The 23875-nt window shown below is 39.1% G+C and overlaps 2 protein-coding genes across 3 annotated transcripts in view; both read right to left on the reverse strand.

The window, feature by feature from the left end:
- Positions 1–5338, reverse strand: part of hmgcs1 (3-hydroxy-3-methylglutaryl-CoA synthase 1 (soluble)) — an 11790-nt gene extending 6452 nt beyond the window's left edge. Inside the window, exons 1-6 of one of the 2 annotated variants that reach the window (XM_085167635.1) lie at positions 5189–5338; positions 2988–3436; positions 2025–2150; positions 1563–1727; positions 652–820; positions 312–482 (exon numbers count right to left, since the gene is read on the reverse strand). In XM_085167635.1, coding sequence (XP_085023761.1) covers positions 312–482; positions 652–820; positions 1563–1727; positions 2025–2150; positions 2988–3435 — 1079 coding nt within the window. In that variant the 5' untranslated portion in view covers position 3436; positions 5189–5338. Of the gene's footprint in view, positions 1–311; positions 483–651; positions 821–1562; positions 1728–2024; positions 2151–2987; positions 3437–4600; positions 5129–5188 lie in introns of those variants that run through there. The other variant, XM_085167636.1, reaches the window with a different exon arrangement.
- A 1494-nt stretch (positions 5339–6832) lies between these two features.
- Positions 6833–23875, reverse strand: part of ythdc2 (YTH domain containing 2) — a 43855-nt gene continuing 26812 nt past the window's right edge. The window contains 10 exon segments of the mRNA XM_085167559.1: positions 6833–7388; positions 7390–7437; positions 11444–11629; positions 11751–11966; positions 14554–14722; positions 17117–17271; positions 17366–17485; positions 18675–18766; positions 21201–21390; positions 22515–22702. Of these exon segments, the coding sequence (XP_085023685.1) occupies positions 7365–7388; positions 7390–7437; positions 11444–11629; positions 11751–11966; positions 14554–14722; positions 17117–17271; positions 17366–17485; positions 18675–18766; positions 21201–21390; positions 22515–22702 (1388 nt within the window). The 3' untranslated portion in view covers positions 6833–7364.

The following is a 23875-nucleotide window of genomic DNA, read 5'->3' on the forward strand; positions in this document are numbered from 1 at the left end:
TGCCTCAAGTCTGAGTGGATTTTGTCTTTTTTGCCTTGACTAGATAGTGCAGTGAAGAGCAGACAGGAAGGTGGGGAAAGACATGCAGCAAAGAGCTCAGACTGGAGTTGAACCCAGGACATTACTCTAAGACTTGCAGCATATGTTCATCTGCTCCAGCTGACAGCTAAGCTATTGCACCCATGTGTTGCTGCCTTTAATTTATTTATTATAGGTTGATCCAGGCTTTGACTTCAACCTTCTTAAGCACATGATTCAAACTAATCAGTGGACAAATAAATGCAAAAGGAAGAAAAGACAATGAGACATACTGTGCAATAAGTGAAGCCAGGCAGCCATAGACAGAGGGGGTGTACATGTTTCCATTCTGGTTGGAGATTAGCAGGGATGCCTTGGTCTTCCTCTCAAACATATCTGTACTGGCCTTCATGAATGCCTTCTCCACATCCCGGTCAAAGTAGGTATCCTCTGGCTGTACATCTCTGCAACACACAATGAGTAAGAAAACTACTACAAGTGCTTTTTCCCACTTTGTGTTTGTATAAAAGTACAAATGATGAAAATGTCTAAATATGTCTAAAACTAGCAATTACACTTGAGCTCACGACTTTAAAACAAACTATCTGGCCAGGTGCTTTACTTTGAGAGTACCTGAAGGCTTCGAGGCCTGTGAAGGGTCCGGTCTCAGTGTTTGGGGTGGGGTGGTTCAGAAAGTCATTCAGCATCAGTCTTGCCAATGACTTCTGTACCAGTTTGCAATAAGGAGAGTGGAAGACTAAAAAGCCAAAGTCCTCCAGGCTGAAGCTCTTATCTGAACCCTCTGTTAGAAAATATAATGATTAAAGACCATGTGAAAAAATTATTTACTGAATGACGCAATGGTTATCTTGTGTGTAGCTCAAGCAGTACTACCACACTAGGCTACATACGGCACAGGTGTAAATGACAGTTTGAAATGATAGATAAGAGTTTCACTCAAACCAACACTTCTCTTGAACATGTTTTTTCTACATACAACTCAAATCTTGTTGCACTTCTTCCTAGCTCAGCATAAATTCCTGCTAGTTTTTAGGGCTTGATTTAGATTCTTTGTGACTTTGGTTCAAAATCAAAACACATTGTTCAATAAAAAGAAAGGGGCAGCTAAGAGCTTTTGGCTCTTACTCCAATTTACAGACCCCATACCACAGAGCAGTTTATACCAAACTGCTGACCTTGAGAGAAAACCAAAGAAGTAATTTTTCTGGCCAAGGTGTGTGTATGCGTGTGTGTGTACTGGTTTTTCCTATTTGGTGGGGTCCAAAATACAAAATTTACTATTCTTTGGGACCAACAGCCCTGATGGGGACCAAAATCCATGTCCCCATGAGTTTGAAGACTCAAAATGTGGTTTTAGTGTCAAGGTTACAATTGCGTTATGGTTAAGGTTTAGGGTAAGGATTAGGCATTCATTTTTGATGGTTAGGGTTAGGGTAAGCGGCTAGGGAAAGCATAATGTCAATGAGATGTCCTCACGAGGTTAGCAAACCAGACATGTGTGTGCCTTTCTATATACTACCAACCTCGTTGCCACTGTGCATGGATTTTGTTGCGGTACACAGAGTAGCAGCGGTCCAAGGCACTCAGGTAGCACTGTATCGACAGCTTGCCATCTACAACAGGATACTCTGACACCATGTCTGGCTTATAGAAGTCATATGCATGCTGCATGTGGGTTCCCCGTAGGCCTGTATATTAAAAACAAACTTCAGTCATTCCCTCATTTTACCACAAATGTCAAAAGACATATGTTCAGACACATTTTGTGCGATGCTCATTTAAAACGTTGCATGACTGAGGTCATTTCTGGATACATTTTATCTACTAACAGATTTAACACAGTCCTACTGGTGTAGCCATTACTAGTGCTTATATCATAACTCATCTGAGCAGAAATAAACTTTTTTCCAAAAATGTATAATTTCTTTCCCAAAAGCTCTGTCTCAGAGACTGAGCATAAGAAACAAAGCTATCAATTAACTGACCTCGCTCAAAGGCCAGAGGAGCATTAGGCCCAATCAGGATGGCCACAGCACCAGCCCCCCCTGTAGGCCGGGCGCTTCCTGTGGCATAGACAGCAATGTCCCCTGCTACCACCAAAGCATAACGTCCTGCAGAGAGGAAACACAAGGAGCAGGAAATCACTAAGGCATTCTTTTTAGAAAAACAGAAGCTGCTTCAGGAACACTCAACACAGACAACACCAAAAAGACACACTCATACCCCACATACTGCATATACAAGTCTATCTACATAAGTTTTCATGCATAATATAATGTTTTAACTTTATTTAAACTTTATTTATACAGGTAATCCCGCTGAGACTTAGTGTCTCATTTACAAGAGAGATATGTTTGAGACAGCATGTCACTAAACACAGGTGAAGAGATTTTTTAAAAAAAAAAGCCACTGTGGCTTTTCAGAAGGCTTACATGTGTTATATTCTAGACTTTTCTTTTCAAGTTGAGAACCCAAAGTGTTCATTCAGCACTTTTGTCTAACAGTCACATGATCGCACGACGGACACATCTGAGGAAACATTGTGTGTTAGTGAGCCGCAGCTCACAAACACACAGTGATTTGTGAAATATGAAAAACTTGTAACACTAATAAGTGAACATTCATGAAATTACATTGCTGTATGACTTGCTAGGTAATGCTGAGTAATTCTGCTTAACTGAAAGACTTTTCTTAAGTGGACTGGGATGATAACTATAGCAGTGCAATGCACTTTGGAGACTACTTAAGTTATTAAACAAAAAATGGAAACCACTCTGGAGCTTCAGCATCTCAAATGTTTACATTTTGTGGATTTCTTTGGTTTATCTAATTGTAAAATTTAACCTTTTGGGGTTTAGACAGGTCATCTTTGACTGGAAAACATGAGATATTTCTGGTAATTTTTGATATAAACAAAAGCAGCTTAACATTAACAAAAGCTTACTCACCATCCCATGAGCTGGATTCCACCCAGTTGACAGCGTTGAAGAGTGCAGCTGTACCACCATAGCAAGCATTTGTGGTGTCAATTCCCTCCACATCTGTATTGCCAGAGTTCTCAAATAGCTGCATGAGGGCTGTCTTGACAGACTTGGACTTGTCAATGATGGTTTCAGTACCAACTTCCAGTCGACCAATGCTGTTGTAGGATAGAGCATTCTTCTCCATCAACCTCTGGACCACAGTCAGGCAGAGAGAATTTATATCCTCACGGTCTGAACAAAAGCCCATGCGAGCTTGGCCCAAGCCCACGGTGTATTTACCAGCGGGCACACCATCAAACTCCTCCAACTCAGTCTGGTCCACATATTGGGATGGGAAGTACAGTTCTAAGGCAATGATACCCACATCTTTAGGCCATGGTCCCAGGTAACTAACTGGGGCTGAGCCAGGCATCCTAAACAAGTTAGGGGACATGAAGGGGTTTCATATTAAACATTATATTAATAACAAACAGATAACACATAAAAACAGATATGCTCTTAGTTTCCAAGCACACCAGTTTTAAAAATTTAGAGTTAATTTATACTGATAATTTGTTAAACAAAATAAGGATTTTATCATATGTTAAGTAGCTATATGCAGCAGTTCCAGTATCTACATCTGTGAGTATGCAGTTTTGGATTCATTCTCTGATGGTGAAATCTGAATCACTCTAACACAAGTTAAATCAGTAGGTTAGTAAATGGCACAATTTTAATGTTTTTATAGAAAATATGGAAAAACCCATATGTTAAGTATCACCATTCAGCCTTAAAATACTGGCATATGACCAGCCCCATTGACAGGTAAGTACTTGGTTATATCTCATTCAAATCAGTTTTATTTATATAGCACCAAATTACAGCAACATTTACCTCAACAGGCTTCAGACTAAAATACCCTACACTACACAGATGCTGATGATGAAAAGCGATAAAATTGGTTGTATAAGGGTTGAAAATGTATAGCCAAAATAAACTAATATAACAATATTACTTATGCACAGGCATCAGCACCGAAACCTTTACAGCTGCATAATTATGGGGGTACATTTTATTTAATTACAACAACGTCGCAGAGCACGAGTCATTACAGGCTAATAATCATAAACGATAAAATCCAACTCTCAAACTGTATACTAGTTTGAGACTTATTAGAAAGTATTTAGAAAACACAAAAAGTAATACTAGAAAAGAACAGTGTACTGATATTAGTCTATTTACTGTTTACTGATGATCTCTTTACTAATAATCTGACAGATAACGTTAGCCGACTTGCTGCGATTACGGGTGGCATTGCTAGCAACCACGTTAGCTAAGAGAACAGCAAATGTGATATACTTGCTACAGCTGTCCTGATTCTATGACCTTCTTTCTTTCCTTGACTTTTACATAAATATCATCAAATGTTGACATATACTGTCACTCCACATGCATATTAAGCCGGTAAGATTAGCTAGTCAAAAGGTCGGCCCAGCAGATTTTCAGAACCAAATCTATCTGGCTTAGCTTAAAGTGGAGGACACATTTCTGGAGCTGCCCATAACTATATACGCTTTTATACCATTCAGAATACGTACCTAAACGGCTACATAGAACTAGACGGGGACCAGATAAGTACAGTGGGCAACAAAATTGGGTGAAAGGGCAACGGCAACTGGATTTCCTGGAATTTAAGCAGTGCATGCCTGGGAGCCAAAGGATAGTCTACCACACTGAGTTAACGGGACACTTGCGTATGAAAATATGTTGTTTTCATTAAAAAAAAGTAAATGAAAAAAATTAAAAAGTAACTAGTTGGGTGACATTCTTATGCAGGGCACATACTTTGATAGATCACAGTACGGACTACAAGCGTTTCTTCGGACAGTTTGCTAGTCGGAAGAATAAAGCTGACGGACCAACTGAGGTGTATATATTTATATATGCACACACTGTCATAAACCTGTACTAAAGGGTCTGACTCGCCATGTCTGATTCAGTGTTAACATTCTTAGATTAACTAAAACATCTATTTATATATGTGTGTGTGTGTGTGTGTGCTCACATAATAACGATTCTTTATTCTCATGTGAAAATCAGATTAACAGCAACGCACAATAAATTTCTCTTGTGTTTTCTTCATAACTGAACATGTGTAGCTGCAGGACATTCGTAGCGATTCTCACCTGTATGTAGTCAACTTCAGTGATGAAGGTTATTCTCTTCGGCGTTTCTTATATCCAGCTCAGCAACCTCTAGTAGTCAAGTAGAGGTGTATTTATATCAGACAGTGACGAGCAGCGTAACCTCAGTACTACAGCACCTGGCTTCCTGTCCAATCACAGCTCACAGGCACGATGCGGCGCTACGAATCCCCGAAAGCTTCCAACCAATCGGAGAATACCAATCACAACCACGCATATTTGCTGTCCAATAGTATGACATGCATGATGTCTGGTGAGAAAAGAAAGAGCCAATCAGGTTGCACAAATAATTCCTGGCGCGGTAGTGTGTAGCACTTGTAGTACAGAGCACCATGGTTATGAAAAATTGTAGCGGTCATATAATTTCTGGTGAGTATCAATAGTTGCCAGGTGTTTTATACTGCAAAAACAATGTGAATTACAATAACATTATATACACATTACTTGTGCTAAAACTATATTAATCACTAATCAATAGGTTTCTGGACTGCCTTTATATATTTTGACCTCCTAAGACCCGAACTCTTCCACGGCATACATTTTTAATTTCTCTTTGATATTTGGGCTGATTGGGACCTGATGAATGTAAAAACAAAGAATTACCAGATTTTTTTATTTTATTTTTTACCTCATTTTTGTATATAAGAAAAAGGAGAGCCACATATGAGGATATTCGTTTAAAATTTTGATAGAACAGTAGCAGTATAATGTCCTCGCAATTAGATATAAGGCTCCTGTAGAGCAAAATTGAGTATTTTGGTCTAAATAACCCAAAATATGATGTCCACATATGTGGATGCCAGGTCCTAGGAGGTTAATGATGACAGGAAAATAAAAAGATGAAAGATAAAAGTAACCCCCTAATTGCAGAATGGACTAGAGTTAGTGGTCTGTACAAGTCATATGCGTTTTACATGCATATATACATGGAGATGTGTATAATTATATGATGAAATAATCTTCCAAGCAACATTTTAACACTGCAGCTAAGGCATAACGTGCTTAATAGCTATATGTTAAATCTGCTTGCCAACTAGTTACTACAGGTTTCCAAATGATAACCAGAGTGACTGTTATTTACTTTATTTTACCATTTTCTTTATTTTACCACCACTTTAAGACGAGAATGAACACCATTACACTTCAATTGTGAATCTGGGTTGTATTATTATTCCAAAGCATAAAGATTTAGAAAAAAAAATAAACTTCAAAATTATAGGTTATAAGGTAAATAACAGGTCAATACTAATGAGTCAGTAACCACTAAGTGTTGCTTAGTAGAGAGGAACAATTAAATGTAGTCTCTATCAAGAGCTACACAATGAATAAAAATGCATCAGCAAAAATCATGGGACAGATTAGGTATAAAATAGATTGATAAGAAGAGCACAAAATGTGGCAGGAGAAACCTGTGTGTGTGTGTGTGTACACACACATGTTTAGACATCTTTGGGAGGACTGAAAATTGGCAGGCCACTGTACTTGTGGAGCCCAAAGGCACTTTTGAGGCTTAAAATGTGGGTTTCGTGTATGTGTACATATATATTCCTTTAACAAAAGAGAACGTACTGATTTTGCTGATGGGTTAAAGACCTGATGATACCAAGTATGAGGCACTACAGTAAGTTGGCAACAAGAAATAATCACTGTTTATTTGCTATAAATGGGACACAGTGTAAACATTTGACCCTGTCAAAACTCTGTAATTCAAACTAACTGAACATCACAATTTCACAATAAAATGTATGATGAAAACAGTAACGTACATACATATTACAAACATAGTACAAGCATTTTTCTTTCATTCATTTTCTTGTCAGACATTTTAAAACCCTGTTTAGTAAGTTTTTTAAAGCTTCAGATATTTTATTCTGAACAAACAGTTCATTAACACAACACTGTACCCTTTTGAATACATTCTAAAACTGAACTTGTGTATTAACAAGGGAAAAAAAATTACAATTAGTCAGCCCTTCTTCCATGCTCCTGCTACGTAGCCTTAGATAGTAGAACAGTGTACCACTGAAGATAAAACAGAAATAATGCATGTAATAAGTAAAAGATTTAATTTATGCAGATATAACAACAGGTATGAGGAGATATAAAAACAAAACTTAATGAGTGTGGAGTATGGAGAGAGGTTTTTGGCTGCTACCTCTCATTTAACTTGACTCCCAGAATTAATTCTCCCATAACAACAGCAGCTTGCTTCCAGCTTGTGGCTCCAATTCCTACATTAGAAAAAAAAAATGGCAGAAAAGTTCAAAACAAATCAAATGCATAATCAAATTATTATATATTTATGAAAAATGTATCTAATAATAACAATAATAAAAAAAGGATCAGCTTTCAGTCCCAGTTTGTAACAATATGTATAGCAGAACATTTTAATCTTTTGTGTGAGGTTATTAAAATGTATTTTGATTGTTGCCTGGTTGAGGAATATACCTTACACCAGTGATTTTTAACCATGGGTGAGCCATGCCTTGAGGGGCGCAAAACATTTTTTGTTTTACACCTGTGGGCTGTGGGACATCATTAGTTATTAATTGAAGACACCAGGGACTACTGTTATCCATGAAAATCTCAGTTACAATACAGCTTCTCCCAGCTTGGTGGGAGTTGTTTAATCAGCCTCAATAAGCAAGCAGAAGAAGACACCCTGCCTGCCGTCTGCAAAATATATGGAGTAGTTCTTAAAATGCAAAATTGAAGATAAAAGTGACAACCCCCCCCCCCCCCCCCCCTCGCAAAAAATTTGTGCAAGTACAACCCTGACTTCCTGAAGTATGGGTTCAGGAGCCCAATGTGTGGAGTGTGGACTAATGCTATCCAACGAAGCACTAAAGCCTTTGAAATTAAAAGGGCATCTCGAAACCAAACATCCCACACTCGCAAGAAAACCAGCGGAATATTTCAAGAGAAAAGAAAATGGACAGCAGATGCAGGAAGTGTCTGTTGTGTCACTGACTGGTAACTCTAAATGTGCTTTAAAATCTAGCTACCTCGTATCCAGACTTGTGTCACAGAGTAAAAAGTCTTTCACTATAGCAGAAGAGTTGATTTTGCCTGCCCCTGTGCATATGTTTCATGAAATGATCGGAGAGGCTGCTGCAAAAAAGGTACTGACCATCCTACTCTCAAACGACACTGTAAGCCAGCATATCATGGACATGGCCTTAGACATACAGCATCAGCTTCTCGAAAGAATAAAAAGTAGTTCACTGATGTCACGAATGGTGCATTATTGCTGGTTTCAGTTTGTTATCGCTGGGACAGCAGAAGACATGCTGTTTTGTGGAGAGTGTGAGATTATATTATCTTATGCCATGTTATGCCCCTAATTAAGGATTATGAAGCTATTATGTAGTTTTAGTTTGCATTATTCTCCTGATAACGATTACATTTGTTAAACTGATTTGTATTACATTGGACTGCTGATTTATTGTGAATGAATGATATTGTTTTATGATGCATTATACTGCTGAGTTATAAGAAATACTGTTTTCAGAGAGTCAGGACCTTGCTTTTTCTGATAGTAGAGGAGACAGAGCACATTCCACGGGAGCTTCACTCCCGCCGTTGTTAAAGGCAGACAAAATAGGGAGCCAAGGCCATAAGTCAGGCTCGTTAGGAGTTAGGAAAATGTGAATGTTTAGGCTTTTACAACTAGGTGGGGGTCAACGGTGGCTATAAGAGTTTGAGTAATGCTCCACCATTTGGAGATCGATGCTGTCTGTGTGTGGTGTTCATCTCCCCACACGTGTGTTCATTAAAATCATTGTTTGACCGAAGCTCTTCTGGACCATTATTGTTTTTGTGCTCACCCTCAATATCTGAACCCGTAACATTTTGGGGGCTCGTCCTGTGAATTGAGGGGGAGTGAGTTTGGAGGTTTGGACGGAGAAATCTGGGGTCCAGAGGGCAGTCAGACGCGCAGACACGATCCGGTGATTGAACTGAGTGGACAAAGGCCGGCCTATTTAAAAGGTGAGGCACATACCTGTTGAATTATTTCCAAAGTGTGCCAAATTGGACATTGAAAATTAAAGTCTACTCACTAAATCACTGGTGAAAGTCGGTTTGGATTTTGGTGGAAGCTTCATGAAGTTTGAAAGTGACAGTACTGAGTAAAGAAAAAGCAGTTGGGCTGCTAAGAGAATTTAAAGCAGTTGGGCGTCTATGAGAATTTAAACAAATATGTAAGACTGCTTTCTTCCATTTGCGCAACATCTCTAAAATTAGAAAAATCCTGTCTCAGAGTGACGCTGAAAAACTAGTTCACGCATTTATTACTTTCACGCTGGACTACTGTAATTCATTATTATCAGGATGTCCTAAAAACTCCATGAAAAGCCTTCAGCTAATCCAAAATGCTGCAGCAAGGACTAGAAAGAGGGAGCATATTTCTCCTGTTTTGGCTTCCCTTCATTGGCTTCCTGTTAAATCCAGAATTGAATTCAAAATCCTGCTTCTCACATACAAGGTCTTAAATAATCAGGCCCCATCTTATCTTAATGACCTTGTAGTACCATATCACCCTATTAGAGCACTTCACTCTTGCACTGCAGGCTTACTTGTTGTTCCTAGAGTATTTAAAAGTAGAATGGGAGGGAGAGCCTTCAGTTTTCAGGCCCCTCTCCTGTGGAACCAGCTTCCAGTTTGGATTCAGGAGACAGACACTATCTCTACTTTTAAGATTAGGCTTAAAACATTCCTTTTTGCTAAAGCGGGCGTCCGTGGCTCAGGGGGTTGGGAAGCGCATCTGTAACCGGAAGGTCGCCGGTTCGATCCCGGCGACTATAGACGCTGCGATGCTGCTATAGACGTAGGCTGCCGGGGGATTCCCATGATGCATTGAGGTTTTTCCTTTCCAGTCACCTTTCTCACTCACTATGTGTTAATAGACCTCTCTGCATTGAATCATATCTGCTATTAATCTCTTTCTCTCTTCCACAGAATGTCTTTATCCTGTTTCCTTCTCTCACCCCAATTGGTCGCAGCAGATGGCCGCCCCTCCCTAAGCCTGGTTCTGCCGGAGGTTTCTTCCTGTTAAAAGGTAGTTTTTTCTTCCCCCTGTCGCCAAAGTGCTTGTTCATAGGGGGTCATATGATTGTTGGGTTTTTCCTCTGTATCTATTATTGTACAATCTACTGTACAATATAAAGCGCCTTGAGGCGACTGTTGTTGTGATTTGGCGCTAAATAAATAAAATTGAATTGAATTGAGGCTGCAGCCTGACTGCTCAATTAGTTTGTTACCTGCTGAAGTTCACGGTTTGGCTGTCTAGGTCTGGCTAGGGTGGGCATTCACTCAGCTTTAGTGTCACTCAGAGTTCTTGGACAGCTTAGTTTTAGCATGCTGTCCATGCAGGTGCTTGCAAATAGCTGAAGTTATGTTAGCAGCATAAAAATAAAAGTAATGTTGATCTCCGTGTGGCATGACTGAGCCATTATTTCTGGCACAATGAACTGAAATCAGCTGATTGTAGCACATGTGCAACTGAACTGAACTACTGGCTTCTCGATTCCCATCTCTAGGCACTGTGTTGAAAACTGGCATGATTCTGTCATGGAAATAACTGCATGGGATCAGAAACACTACCACAAATCACCGTCTATAAATGCATTTAATTTAATGCACAAATCAAGTTTTAAGTTCTCTGATACAAAGAAGAAGCCGGAGGCCATATGTAAATATGATACAAAAACACCACCACCGTCTCTTTTAACCATCGTAAAATATTTGGTGCATCATAAAACTGTATATAGAAAGGACCACAACTGCTGAAAAGCTAAGATCCTCTATTAGACAAGAAGGGGACTAGAGTTCTCTCCCAAAAGGTCAGCAAGTTTTAATGGGTGTAAAAAGAGGGGATAGCACACAGTAGGAAACATGGCTGTGTCCCAAGTTTTCTGAGAAGTGTTTCTACCATCACCTTTTTCATCTTTAAAGGGGATATTTGCTCAGTTTAAGCATTTGGTATGCTTTCTGTGTTTTTTGTGGATACAAAAATGGTTTAATGAGATCTGATTTTATTCACATTTTACACAACATTAAAACTTTTTGGAGTTTGTGTTTAGTTCTAATTTAGTGTTTGCAAATGATCCGTTTATTAACTGTTCACTGCATTCTGCTGGAGCAGTATGCCACTACCATTCGTGCTGGCAGTCACATTAACTGCTTGTAACAATATGTGAAAGAGCTTCTATGCTGTGATGCACCCTGTATATGTACCTGCCCATCCCTGCTAATCTGGACCTTCTTGTTGTCATTCCATGGGTTGAGGATATGCTGGGTGCACTGGAAGGGAATATTTTCTTTGTGTATCCATTCTACACTGAAAACCCCTCCTAGTTCCATGAGGCCCCAGTCATGACAGCTCTCCTCCTGACTGACGACAGACGTCATGCGAGCATAGCCCTGTGAAAAAGAAAACAAAAACACACGTTTGGTCATTCAAAACCGATTTTCTTTTTACTGTTGCAATTTCACAGTCAGCATCATGACTCTGGCACACATGATCATGCATACAGAGTGTCACCTGGAAGTGTCCAGAGCCCTGAACAGAGAAGATAAGGATGATGGCACCATTCTCCAAAAAGGCCTTGGTGAGTTTGGTCTCATTACTTGGTGTAGTAGACCAGATGCCTTTTTGCTGAGAAATTTCCAGGTTCCTGATGTTGCTGCTTTTCATAATAAAGTATCGGACTAATGTCTGATGGCAGGCCAGCTGAGTGCACACAGGCTTCACAACCTGCTGCAAAAAGTGGAGAGAGAAACATTAGCAAGCATTACCATCCAACCTCAATAACCCATCATTTAGTGAGTATGGCTGTAACGTGCGCCAAGCTCACCTGTTTGTGTTTAAAAAAAAACAACAAAAGGAAGCAGACACTTAGAGACTCATTAGTTCATTTTGTTTGTGCTCTGTGTGTGTTTCCAAATCATATCAGATGCACTGTACTGAAAAATTATTTTAAAGTTGTTAACATACTGAACTGAGTTGAAATATTTGTTACTGGCAACACAAAAGAACCGGACTAAGATTGTCTAAGATGTTAAATAAGATGAAAAACGAAAACAGGAGTCTCAAATGCATCTCAAATAAAATAAAAAAAATATACATACATACATAAATAATCCAAAAAGTAGCTATATTAATACTGAAACAAACAAGAAGGTAAAATATTCCCTCCAAACAAAACATACAGATTCTAAATGAGCAAATCAGTCCATGCATGATTACATTGATCAGCCCATGGAAAAGTCTATTGATGCTTATTGGACTGACAATTGTTGGTTGGAAAATTTTTACATATCACCCAACCTTAAAGGTTTCTGTCAGTTTATTACAGAGTATCTTGTAGTAATATTTAAATCTTGGAAAACTGAAGAATAGAATAGAACATGACTGACAAAGAGAAATGACTGCAAAGAAATAACAAAACAAAAAAAACCCAAAACTTGTCAGTTTGTGAATTCAAGATAAAAAAGTACACAAGCACTGATTTTAAAAAGCACGGATTTTAATCAAGCGCGTTGGAAAAAAGTGAAGGAAGGAGCAAAAATGTAAATAAGCAGCATCTGGCTGCATTTCAATGATATTAGACTGGAAAGCTGAGTGTAGAATTGTGGAGGATGAAAAGTTTCAAACTTGTACCTTAAAACTTGTGTGTTTTGTCTAGTAGTAGCAGATGCATATAAGGCATATAAGGCACAGAAATGTGTGCATGTCGCACAGAGCCATGGCTCGGTGTCGTGAGTGTCTAAATGAGTCTCACAGGCTTAAATGTGGTTCAAGCCATTTATACCTCTTAACTTGTTTGATCTGCTGCTCACCACAAAGAAGCACAAGCAGAAATGTTGGACTTTTAGCTGTATTTTCACAAGTTTACCAGGTTTTCCAACAGATAAAAACCTCCCTTGTGGCCATTCATACTACACAAAGTAATAAAGCAATAAACAGTTAAACTATTGAACCCCAACACCTCCGGTACAGGGGCAGAACATCTGGTTTAGCAAGATGTACCGCCAGATGCTCAAAGAGTCATTTCAACAACCACCAAACAGCTAAAACAGCAAATAATTAACAAGAAGGTACATAGATTCCACAAATAGATATGGACATACTGTCAGGAGCTGAAAGCAGAAATCTCACAGATTCTGCAGGTTTCGTCACTCTGACAGCACTGTACACAAAACTTCTTTTTGCTGCTGGTTCAATAAATTTTGGTCAGCCACTTTTTCTTTAGCCCAAAAATGACTTCTAACAAAAAAGCCTAATTTTTGCTACTTAATACCGAAGAAATTTCAGCTTTCACAAATTATGCCAAATTGCAAAACGCTTAGCTATGTCTCTAATAAATACTCTGTGACTTTGTGAAAAACAGAAGAGTAGCTGTTTTTCACTTTGTCATGGTCCGCGGCTCGGTGTCTGAGGAGCGATTGGGATGCCCAGGTGGCCACGCCTTCGGTTGTGGCTGTCGTCTTCACACCTGCATCCCATTCCAGGTGATCATGAGGAGGACTATTTAACCCCGCACGGCCGGCTGCTCCACGCCAGTCCATCAGTCACCATTCAGTGGTAACTACGGTTGATGTGGAATTTCTGGTTTCTATGAACTGTGTTAATCCTGTCACTGTTTGCTCAGGTTATTGTCCGCCGTGTTCAAGCCTTCACCTGCCTGTCCTCCTGCCCGCCTGGAGTTTAGAAAAACCGCCTATCATCCTCTCCGTCTTCCTGGAACCCTCTCCCGCGGACACTCACCCCTCCCTCCGGTTCCCACGGTCCGGCCCTGATTCTAAGATAAATAGTTCTACCCCTGTTGTGTGCTGTTATCTCCCTGCTCTCCAGTAACTCTCTCCCCTTACTGTTGCAGCCTCCCACGGTCCTGATCACGGCATCCCCAAATCGTTTATCTCCCGGTCTCTTCTGTTCTAACATTAAAACAGCGTGTTCCCTTTGGTTATTCCGGGTCACCTTTAGTTAAGAAATAAAGTTAATTTGCATGCATTGCCGCACATTGTGTTTGCTTCTGGGTCCAGCTTGCGTGTTAGAACTACAGTTCTTGACACACTTATTACAAAACTTTTTCTGTAATTTTACACATTTATTTCTTACAATTTAAGTCCAAAGAGTTGTGCTGACCTATTTTTTTCACTTCATCACGAACAGTTAAATAGTAGTAGGGAAGTTTCACTGGTCTAGGCAGCTTAAGATCCATGTAAAATGAGTTTGACACCCCTGGTCTAGGATATGCATTGGGTATCCATCAGTAGAGTTTGAAAGGTGTTAGGAAAACATGATGTGTAGAAATAAACACTGCTTGGCAGACTGTTAATACCTTTTTTGAGGAGAAATGATCAACGGTATCTGACTGACAGTCCAAAGTCGCAGAGCAGGAAGAAATACTGGAAGACGGATGATCAGTGAACTGATATCTGGACAGGGAGGGCTCATCCCGGCCGTGGGCTTGAATTTGATGTAGGTCTGAAGCTGTTGTTAGACAAAACCTAAAAGAAAATGATTAAATGGTGGAACAGTATGACCAACTATGTTACTCACTGTGACTAACATATAAAAGGTGTATCGAAAAGAATAATTTGGCTACACTGCAGGCGAAAGCGCATCAAATCCGACTTTTTTTGACCCTATGAGACCCATATCCGATCATGGTATGACAGTGTGAACAGCACAAATCCGACATTTTCAAATTCGACCTGGGTCACTTTTGTATGTGGTACTAAATCCAACACATATCTAATGTTTTAGAAAGTGACTGCTGTTTGAATGGTCATGTCGCATTAAATCTGTCTTTTATGTCACTGACACAAGACGGATGCCAATTATCAGCGCTGGAGAACCGCTCGAAGACATCGTGAAAGCTTCCTGGCCATCCCGTGTAGATGTTAGTGAAACTGTTGGGAAGACAACGTTGGAGAAACATGAACATTTTATTTGTACTGTATAATCTGCAGATTCTGACAGAAATTTCCAACTATCTTTGAAGCACTGCTCCTCTCTAAAACAGCAATAAGGATCATTATTAGGCCATATGTAAATAACAAAATAACTTTATAACTTAAAGCAAAATTGGGAAACGTAAAGTCCGAAACAAGTCTTTATATTAAGGGCCATCAGTCAAACAATACTGTTTGCTCTGGGTCTAAAGAGAGCGCGTTGTGTGTGACATCATCTTTTGCGCATGCGGGCCGCTTTGAGGGTTCACACTAGAGTGCGTTTGCGGTCACATTTTATGTTGGGTCTGCATTTCCACAGGCTACGCTAGTTTAGAACCTTCTCGTTACATACAACAGGGGTAGAGCTATCTTGTTAACGACAAAAACAAGACAAACATCTTTTACTTGCTAGCAAGGGAAGGCTTGGTTGGAACCAGGCTCTTGGAGCTCAACGCTCCTCACCTGTCTCCAACCCAACTTGTTCATCAAGCAGCTATTTATTTCCATGACAGTTACAGTTTACACAAGCACCTCCCCTCGTAAAACCCCCCTATGGTTCTAAAAGACAAGGCACTATGTGTGTATGTGTGTGCACGTATAAGCACGTGTATGCATGTGTATGCATGTGCAAGAATGTGTGTGTGTGAGAATGTGTGTGTGTGTGTGTGTGTGTGTGTGTGTGAGAGAGAGAGAGAATGTGTGTGTGTGCGAGTATGTGTGTGTGTGCGAGTATGTGTGTGTGTGCGCGAGTATGGGGATGCGTTTGTGTGACCTCCTGCTCACCAAAAGGGTCATAAAAGCAGGAAGCTTACCACACAAGAAACAGATCTTTCAGATAGGATGTGCCTAATAAAGCCTCCTTCAGCACCTGAGTAGCTGGGGAGGTGGTCAGAGACAAAGGAATGTCTTTGATCCTACAGTTTGAACTAAGACTTACAAATTTAAGAAACACAATGACAACATTTAACAATTTGACTCCAACATTTATTTGTAGTGTGAACAAGCAGACAAATAAAAATCGGATTTGATCAAAAAATTGGAATTGAGCATTAAGACCTGCAGTGTGAACGTAGCTTATGATTTCAAATTTCTTACAGTCTGCATCATTTCACTGGTAACAAACACGTACAATTAGAAAGAGGGGATTGGTGAGTTTCACATGGTTGCTGGGGAGTAGTTTAACAACGCAGTGGTTGCATGGATCGCAGACACGCTCGCAAAAGTATGGAAGGAGTATAAACTATTGTACAGACATATGCCATGCACCCAGAAGGGGACTCACCGAGTACTTGGGAACACTATAAGCTTTGTATATAAAAAGCGGCTGCTGAGATACTATGCACCTCAGCATCCGCTGATCCACTCTGTAATCTAGTGGTTGAATGTGGAACATTTAGGTGCTTGATTTTTTACACCTGTGGCCATGGAAGTAACCGGAACATCTGAAATCAATGATATGAGTGAGTGAATACTTTTGGCTACATAGTATACATGTTAATATGAACATCTCAAATCCACAACCACACAGCTGTAACAGCAATTTTATATTATTCATCCACTGTCTATACTCACAGTAGAATTACAGTGATTTGATTCTTGTTTTGTTTTTATTATTATTTGATTCAGTTTTTCCTTTGCTCCTGCTAAATCGCTTTAATAAAATATCCTGCTTTCAAAAAGTCTAAATTGTGGAAATTTTTACCATTTGATTTATTCCTTTTTAACTAGAAAGTAAAAAACATTTCCCCTTGAATTCTTGAATAAAATATTTAGTTTCTTAATATATCAGCTGTTATCGAGATGGCAAAATAATAACATATCTACTGTCGATATCTACTTTTTTGTCCTTTTGATTGATTTCGGATTGACAGGACAGTCAGAAAGTATAAAAATAATAACAACAATAGCATTAATTACACTGCAGTGTAAAAGCTATTGAACTCTAACCTTTCATTGGTGGTGGAGGTGGTGGGAAGTCGGGGAGTATTTTTGGGGTTTTTCACAGAGGTCCTTGTTCCTTCTTCTAATGGCATGGGCCTAGGCCGCTGACCAATGCCAGTGGGCTGCTGCAGGCCTGCTGCCTGCTCCTCTGCTCCAAGCACCTGAGGAAAGTTAGTTAAAAATGGCAGTCACTGAGAAAATATAGTGTATCCAAATAAGTGAAATGTAAATGGAAAGCAGAAGAATAAGACATACAGAAACCAGAGTCTGAATGACAGCCTCATCCTGTTGTGACCAGGGCTTTGAAGGACAACGGATCCTCTTGATAAATAGGCTTTGCCACTTCTGCCTCAGTTCAGACAGCAATCCTGCAGCCTGACCACAAGATACAACTTTATTCAGAAATGTATGTAATAGTTTATACCAAAATATTAATATGACAAAATTCAAACAACACCAGAGAATATAGAAAACATAATTACAAAGTAAATAAAATGTATAAAGCTCTTTTATAGACAAGCAGTCAGTGCTTGGGAACAAAACAGGATAAAATAAGAATATAAAGTGCCACAACAGAAATACAAAATTAATTTAAGACAGAATAAAGTTAGCTGGTAATTTAAAAACAGTTTCATCAATAAAAAATCTGGTTAAACAAAAAAGTTTTTAACTGCTCGTTAAAATAACCCACAGAGTCATTTATACGTAGGTAGAGTGGAAGGCTATTCTAAAGTCTTTGTGCCACCAACTGAAATGCTCCGTCTGCTAAACTACATTCTGAGCCTTTGATCAAAGACTGCAAGCAGCAGTATGTTTAGTAAGAAGCTGGGATAAATAGTCTGGCAACTGTCTTTGTATGCATGTAAACAAATACAGCCACAGAGACCACATGTCACAGCTTAGAACTGTTCATTAAATGAAAGAAACAGGAATGAGAAATAGATTTTACATGTAAAGGCCCAGAGAGGAATAAAACACTACACCGCCATTTCAAACACTGGACTTGGCAGCTGAACAAAAAGAAGCAGAGTTGGCAGTTTTACGCCAGATAGGTTTCCTAATGCAATCTCCAAAGGGATTTGTGTCTCGGAGGGAATAATTTATTAGCTTGCCAACTTAATGTGTAAACCACGGCCTTGCCTCAGAGAACTGTTAATCATAGATGGCAACCATAGACCAATGCTAGTTGGAGTCTCAAATAGGATGGAAGGAGGTAATATCTCTAACAAGGCATGATGAGGGTCTTCTCTAGACTATTACTTTAATTTAGTCATTAAGTGTAATTGGCCAAAAAGAACTAAATGACTCAGGACACTGAGAACCATCTTCACAAAGGGTTTAACTTGAGTAGATTTTGGAATTCAATTATTTACAAAGTGACTGAGAAATGCAAAGCAATTAAAATCCCCCCCCCCCCCCCCCCTTATTATGATTTATGAGATTAAACAAGAGGATTTTTAATCACTGGCAGACAACAGCCCAGATGTTTTCATATAGGGAAAATAACAGAGGACTCCAAAAGGTAAAAAGTTAGTATTGGAAGCAATGTTCCCTTTGGTCCCACCTCTCTGTCCATTTCAAAGACGAGCCAGTCATCTATCCTTATCTCGGATAGATCCTCTGTCTCACTGTCACTGATGTCATCCAGTGGATTTTCTAAAAGAAAAAAAATTAAGACATTGACTCTGTGATTCTGCACAGTGTGGGCTTATACAATTTGGCATTTAGCTTCAGCAGCTCCTTAAGGTACAGAAAACTAAGTTTAAATTTAAAGGTGATCGTGCTTTTGCTGTAGTTGCTCCAAAGTTGTGGAATGATCTACCTTTGCATGTTAGGCAGGCTTCTTCTTTTTCTGAATTTAAAAGTTTTCTTAAAACATATTTATTTGCTGAAACCTTTGGCATTGATTAGAGGGGTTGACTCTATTTGTTTTAACATGTTTCAATTTATTTTAGTTTTTTTTTTTTTTTTAATTTTATCTTATCTCATTTTAATTTTTATTTACTTATGCTATTAGCATGTACAGCACTTTGTGAACTCTGGTTTTATGTTAAAGTGCTTTATAAATAAAGGTGGTATGGTATGGTATTTAAAAGATTGAATGTGTCTACATTTTAGGTTTTTTGTTTTTTTTAATTAACAATGGTCAAGAAGACCATGTCTCTAGGAAATTCAACTCAGGAGTCAGGTTGTGAAAGATTAACCCAAGAACCTGAACCATGACCTATCTCAAAGTGAAACTAAAGCGCTTGAAATGAATGATTGAGAGTATAGTTCCTTGTAATAGTCTCTGAAGATGTATGCAATTTTTTTTGGTTCGTTATGGGCTGGTTTGTTTTCGAATCATCCATTTCATTAAAAGTTATGTGTGCTCATTGGCTTCTTAAGTCTTCTTGTCCGTAACTTTATGGCCTGACTCAAAATAATTTTTCTTTAAATACTTTGCTTTTGACTCTGCTCATATAAGAATAACTCATAATTTCCTTTCTTATTGTGTTTATTTGTTGTTGTGTTTATTGGTCAGCTTTTCTGTTGTGTTTCTGTTCTAAGTATCCAGAAGTGATTAGTTTAGCCAATAATTAAGATATATTGTTGTCAGTAAACGGTGAGGTCTAACAAGCAGGTATTGCCATATTTTTCCCATGTTGCATGTCAACACAATAATCACATGCACGTTGTGGACAATCTTAATCTTTGAATTCAGGTGCTTTTAGTCTCATTGTCAAAGGTATAAAATAAAGTACCTAGATATACTACAATGCACTGTAAGTATAAGAGATTGAAAATATGACGTCATTCAAGGGTAAAACCGCAAAGAATTCTGGGAACTCATGGCAAGAGGTACTAGCGCACGCAGGCTTTCAATTGAAATCAGTTACACAGCGATAAAAAGAAACACAAAAAACTGTCAAGAAGCTGTTGTATTATTAACTGCAATAGCCGGTCGCATGACAGCCACGGGAAGCCGACGGGTAAAGAGATCTTTTTTTTTTTTTTTAATCGGATTACGTCGTTGAAGAGAAATTATTCGAGCCATGTTTCTGAAGTAAAAAGAGGCGACAGATGGCCTGGATTGTAGCCATTCAAAGACCAAATATAACGTCCCAGAACACTCCAGCTCACAGGTTAGTCTGCTCCAAGCATTTCCACAAAGGTCAGTGTTTTGTAGTAGTTAATATGTCATTTTTCATAACATAATTGGTGATATAGGTTACAAGCAAGTCTGGCGCTGAACAGAAATTGTGGCGCTATGCTATCACTAATTGCCCAGTACGATTACAGCATACAATATTATTGTCACTGCTACATTTCTGTAATGCGAACCAGAAATTATTTCCACTACTAATTAATTACCGTTGAGCTCAAAGGTCCTATTAATAAACGGTTAACGAATGTGTATTTATGAAGACGATTTGTGAGACTGGTAAACTTATGATACGTACGATGGTCTTTCGTTCTACACGGTGCATTTCATGGTCCTGTACCCATCCGTCGGTAAACTGTTCCTGGGCTTGTTGCAGTGACCTGAAGTTACTGAACTTCATGAGTGTATGCACTCACTCCAAGAACCGTATAATTATAAATATGAGCGTGGTGAAAGTTGGGCAGCATGCTAACGTATTTTGTCCACTCTGTGTGCTCGTAAGGGTATAACCCTTTCACTCCTTTGATTTTTTCCTCGTATCTTTTCTTTGCCTTTTCAGCATGTCTGTCTTTGTACGGACCGGAATTGTTCTCCTTCGTTTTGTACATAACTTTTTTGGGGGGCAAAGAAAAAGCATGAAGGTATTGGAACCGGAGAATGAACGTTTTGCGGTGCTGCAAATGCTTGCATTTGATGCGGTACTTGGATTGTTTTGCCACGAGTTACCGGCATGCAATGCGCGAAAGTCACGTGGTCTGTCAATCTCTATTGCAAAGTGGGAAGCATTCAGAAATTCAGCCACAGAGTGGCAGACCACATAAAGTTAAAGAGTGGTGCAACTAAGTGCTGAGGCCAGAGTATTTTTGTTCATATTATGCATGTATTGTACACAAAACTTGTATTAACATTACCAAGCTGAGCCATGTAGTATTATGACTTGCTTACCATTAGTTTTCTGTACAGCAGGTTCATGGAGGGCAGAGCTGTGTAATCTGGCACAACCTCCAAATATGGCAACAGTGATAGAAGTCACAAGGGTGCAACAGCGGACAGTGACCATCCTGTGGCCTCGGCTCATCTCATCATAGATCATCCAATCTGTGGGAAGGGCCTGGGCCATTCTGGTTTGGGTCTTCTAAACAGGAGAAACACACATTCACACGACTAAAACCCTTTCCTTGCACTGATTTAAAACATTTTTAAATGTTATGTAAGAGGGAAAACAGTATGGAAAAAATGAGCCAAGTGTGGTAAAAGAAGAATTAGATGATACCCAAGCACCTGCAATGACACATGGATCCAATGAGCTGAGAATAAATAACATGTTCTAGGTACCCCAGGTAGAAGGGAACAACTGCACGCACTCAAAGCTGAGACTAAGTAATATTAAAAAAATGAGTGCTAGAAAACTGAGAAGTAACAGGGCTTGATCGAACATCTATAGCAAATGTGCAAAATACAATCCAAAGTGATCAGAGAGGTAAAAGGAGCATTAAGAGCAATAATTGTACAAATGGCAGAGCAGCTCCAGCATATTCTAGGTGAAACCTCAAGAGGTTTCTGTCCAAACGAGTGCAATGCCTTTTTAGATTAACTACTGGGCTTTCATCAGATTTGAAATTATCTTGTAGGAGAAGAATTAGAAAAGTGGAGAGAAAGTAAGAAACAGCTCATATTTCGAATATCACATCTGTCAAACATAGTGGAGGGAATGTTTTAGCATGGGCATGTAGGACATCCAATAACATCAGGTCACTAGTGTTTATAGATGATCTGACTGAGTGTACACACTGAGTGTAATTAAGTGATGTACTGCATTACTTTTAAGAAAAGTGTTTTATGTAATACGTCTTCTAATTACTTTGTTGAGTAATGACCCCAACACTGATCACAAAATAGAGGAGACATATGTCTAACATGCAGCAACATGCATGAATGTAATGTCTTTAATATGCTGCTTAGAGATGGTTGTGACTCTCAAAGTTGAGGCAACAAGAAGCAATAAGAGAATCAAAAGGAAATCAAGAAAATGGGAATAAGTACTTCAAAATTAATAGAATACTTTTGTGAAACTGCTTGAATTAAGGCTGAAAGTTTACACCTTGAATAACATTTTGGCTTTGTTATATAAAACCCACTTTGGTGGTATACATAGGAAAAATGACAAAACCTAGGTCATTCCCCAAATACCCATAAAGCTAACTGCATGCATGCATAAGACTGTGTGTGTGTGCGTGTGTGCGCGTGTGCATCTCCTACCTCCTTAAACTGAAACTGGCTTAGGACAGATGTGGGATGAAAGTGAAGCTTCTTCAGGGAAGACTCTTTGTTAAAATTAACCATATTTGGGTACATGCCAGCTACCAGGGCTGCCTTCACCATGGCCCAGTTTTCAGAGTTTAGATTCACATCACGGATGTCACAGCCCCCACGGGCTCGCACAAAACCTGGGGGACAAACAGACTGCTTACCTTAACTAATCAGTAACCCTTCCTTGTTATTCAAATTTCATAGTAAGGTCTATTTCAGTTTTAACCGTGGCCAAAAACCATAGGAATGTTTAAAAACACTGGCGGCTGCCATTGCGACCCCTCAGCTTCCTAGTAAATACACCTATAGTATCAATTTAAAAATTTTACACCACCGTTTACTCAAGTTATCGCAGTTACACGATTTCCCAAAAACCTGACCTCTGACCTTGAGGTCAAGGTCACCAGGATTCAAACTCATCCGAGATTTGATTTGAAAATCCTAGGTCACTTAGATTTTTCAAATTTTTCTTTAGTTATTGGTTTCACAAAATTTTCAGAAAACTTTACCTCTGACCTGGTCGAGGTCACTAACATTAGAATTTATCCAAGATTTTTAGGAAATACACCTACAGCATTGAAACTGGCACCAAATAGTTTCTATGTCCCCAACTTGCATGTATGCATGCACTCATTAACCCCCTGTGCTACTTGACTGAGCAGATCAATTTTCCATAAGTTTAACTGACTTGATGCTATACTCTTGTTTAAAAAGCATTGTTTTAATTTTTTGAGTTGGGTAGTAATAATCCCTGTAACGGTCATAAGATATATCTAATACTTTATGTAAATTACAGTGTTCACAGATATTCTGTCAAATTCAAGCATTTTCATCGACTTTGTGTTTACATGCTGGTACTTTACATTGATTAATCTGGCACTGACACACCAGAATTCCTATTGTAAGACTCTAGCCACTTCTAGTAGCATATCAAATAGAGGACAGTACAGAAAAACACACCGCAGTGAAGGAAGAAACTCATTGAGGAGAAAAAAAAAGGGGGGGCACACAACGTGCAAGTAAATTAGAGGCCCTATTAAGTGAACTGATATACAACTTTAAATGATAATCGTTTTACAATCTACACAATGCTGTCCAACCCAATTATGTTAAATATCTGATTTTCATGATAAACTGAGGAGGATTAAATAAAAGAAACATTGAGAATTTCCCTGCTCAATGCTCTCAGGGACAGGAAATACCTAGGGCTTTACCCTAAACACTGAGAGCCAGTTTCTAGAGAGCAACCTGAAGGACTGACTCAAATCATTGGCACTACAATCAGTGGTGTGAGCTATCACCACACAGTG

Source organism: Neolamprologus multifasciatus, chromosome 7 (assembly GCF_963576455.1).
Source record: "Neolamprologus multifasciatus chromosome 7, fNeoMul1.2, whole genome shotgun sequence".
In the NCBI taxonomy this organism is placed as follows: Eukaryota; Metazoa; Chordata; class Actinopteri; order Cichliformes; family Cichlidae; genus Neolamprologus; species Neolamprologus multifasciatus.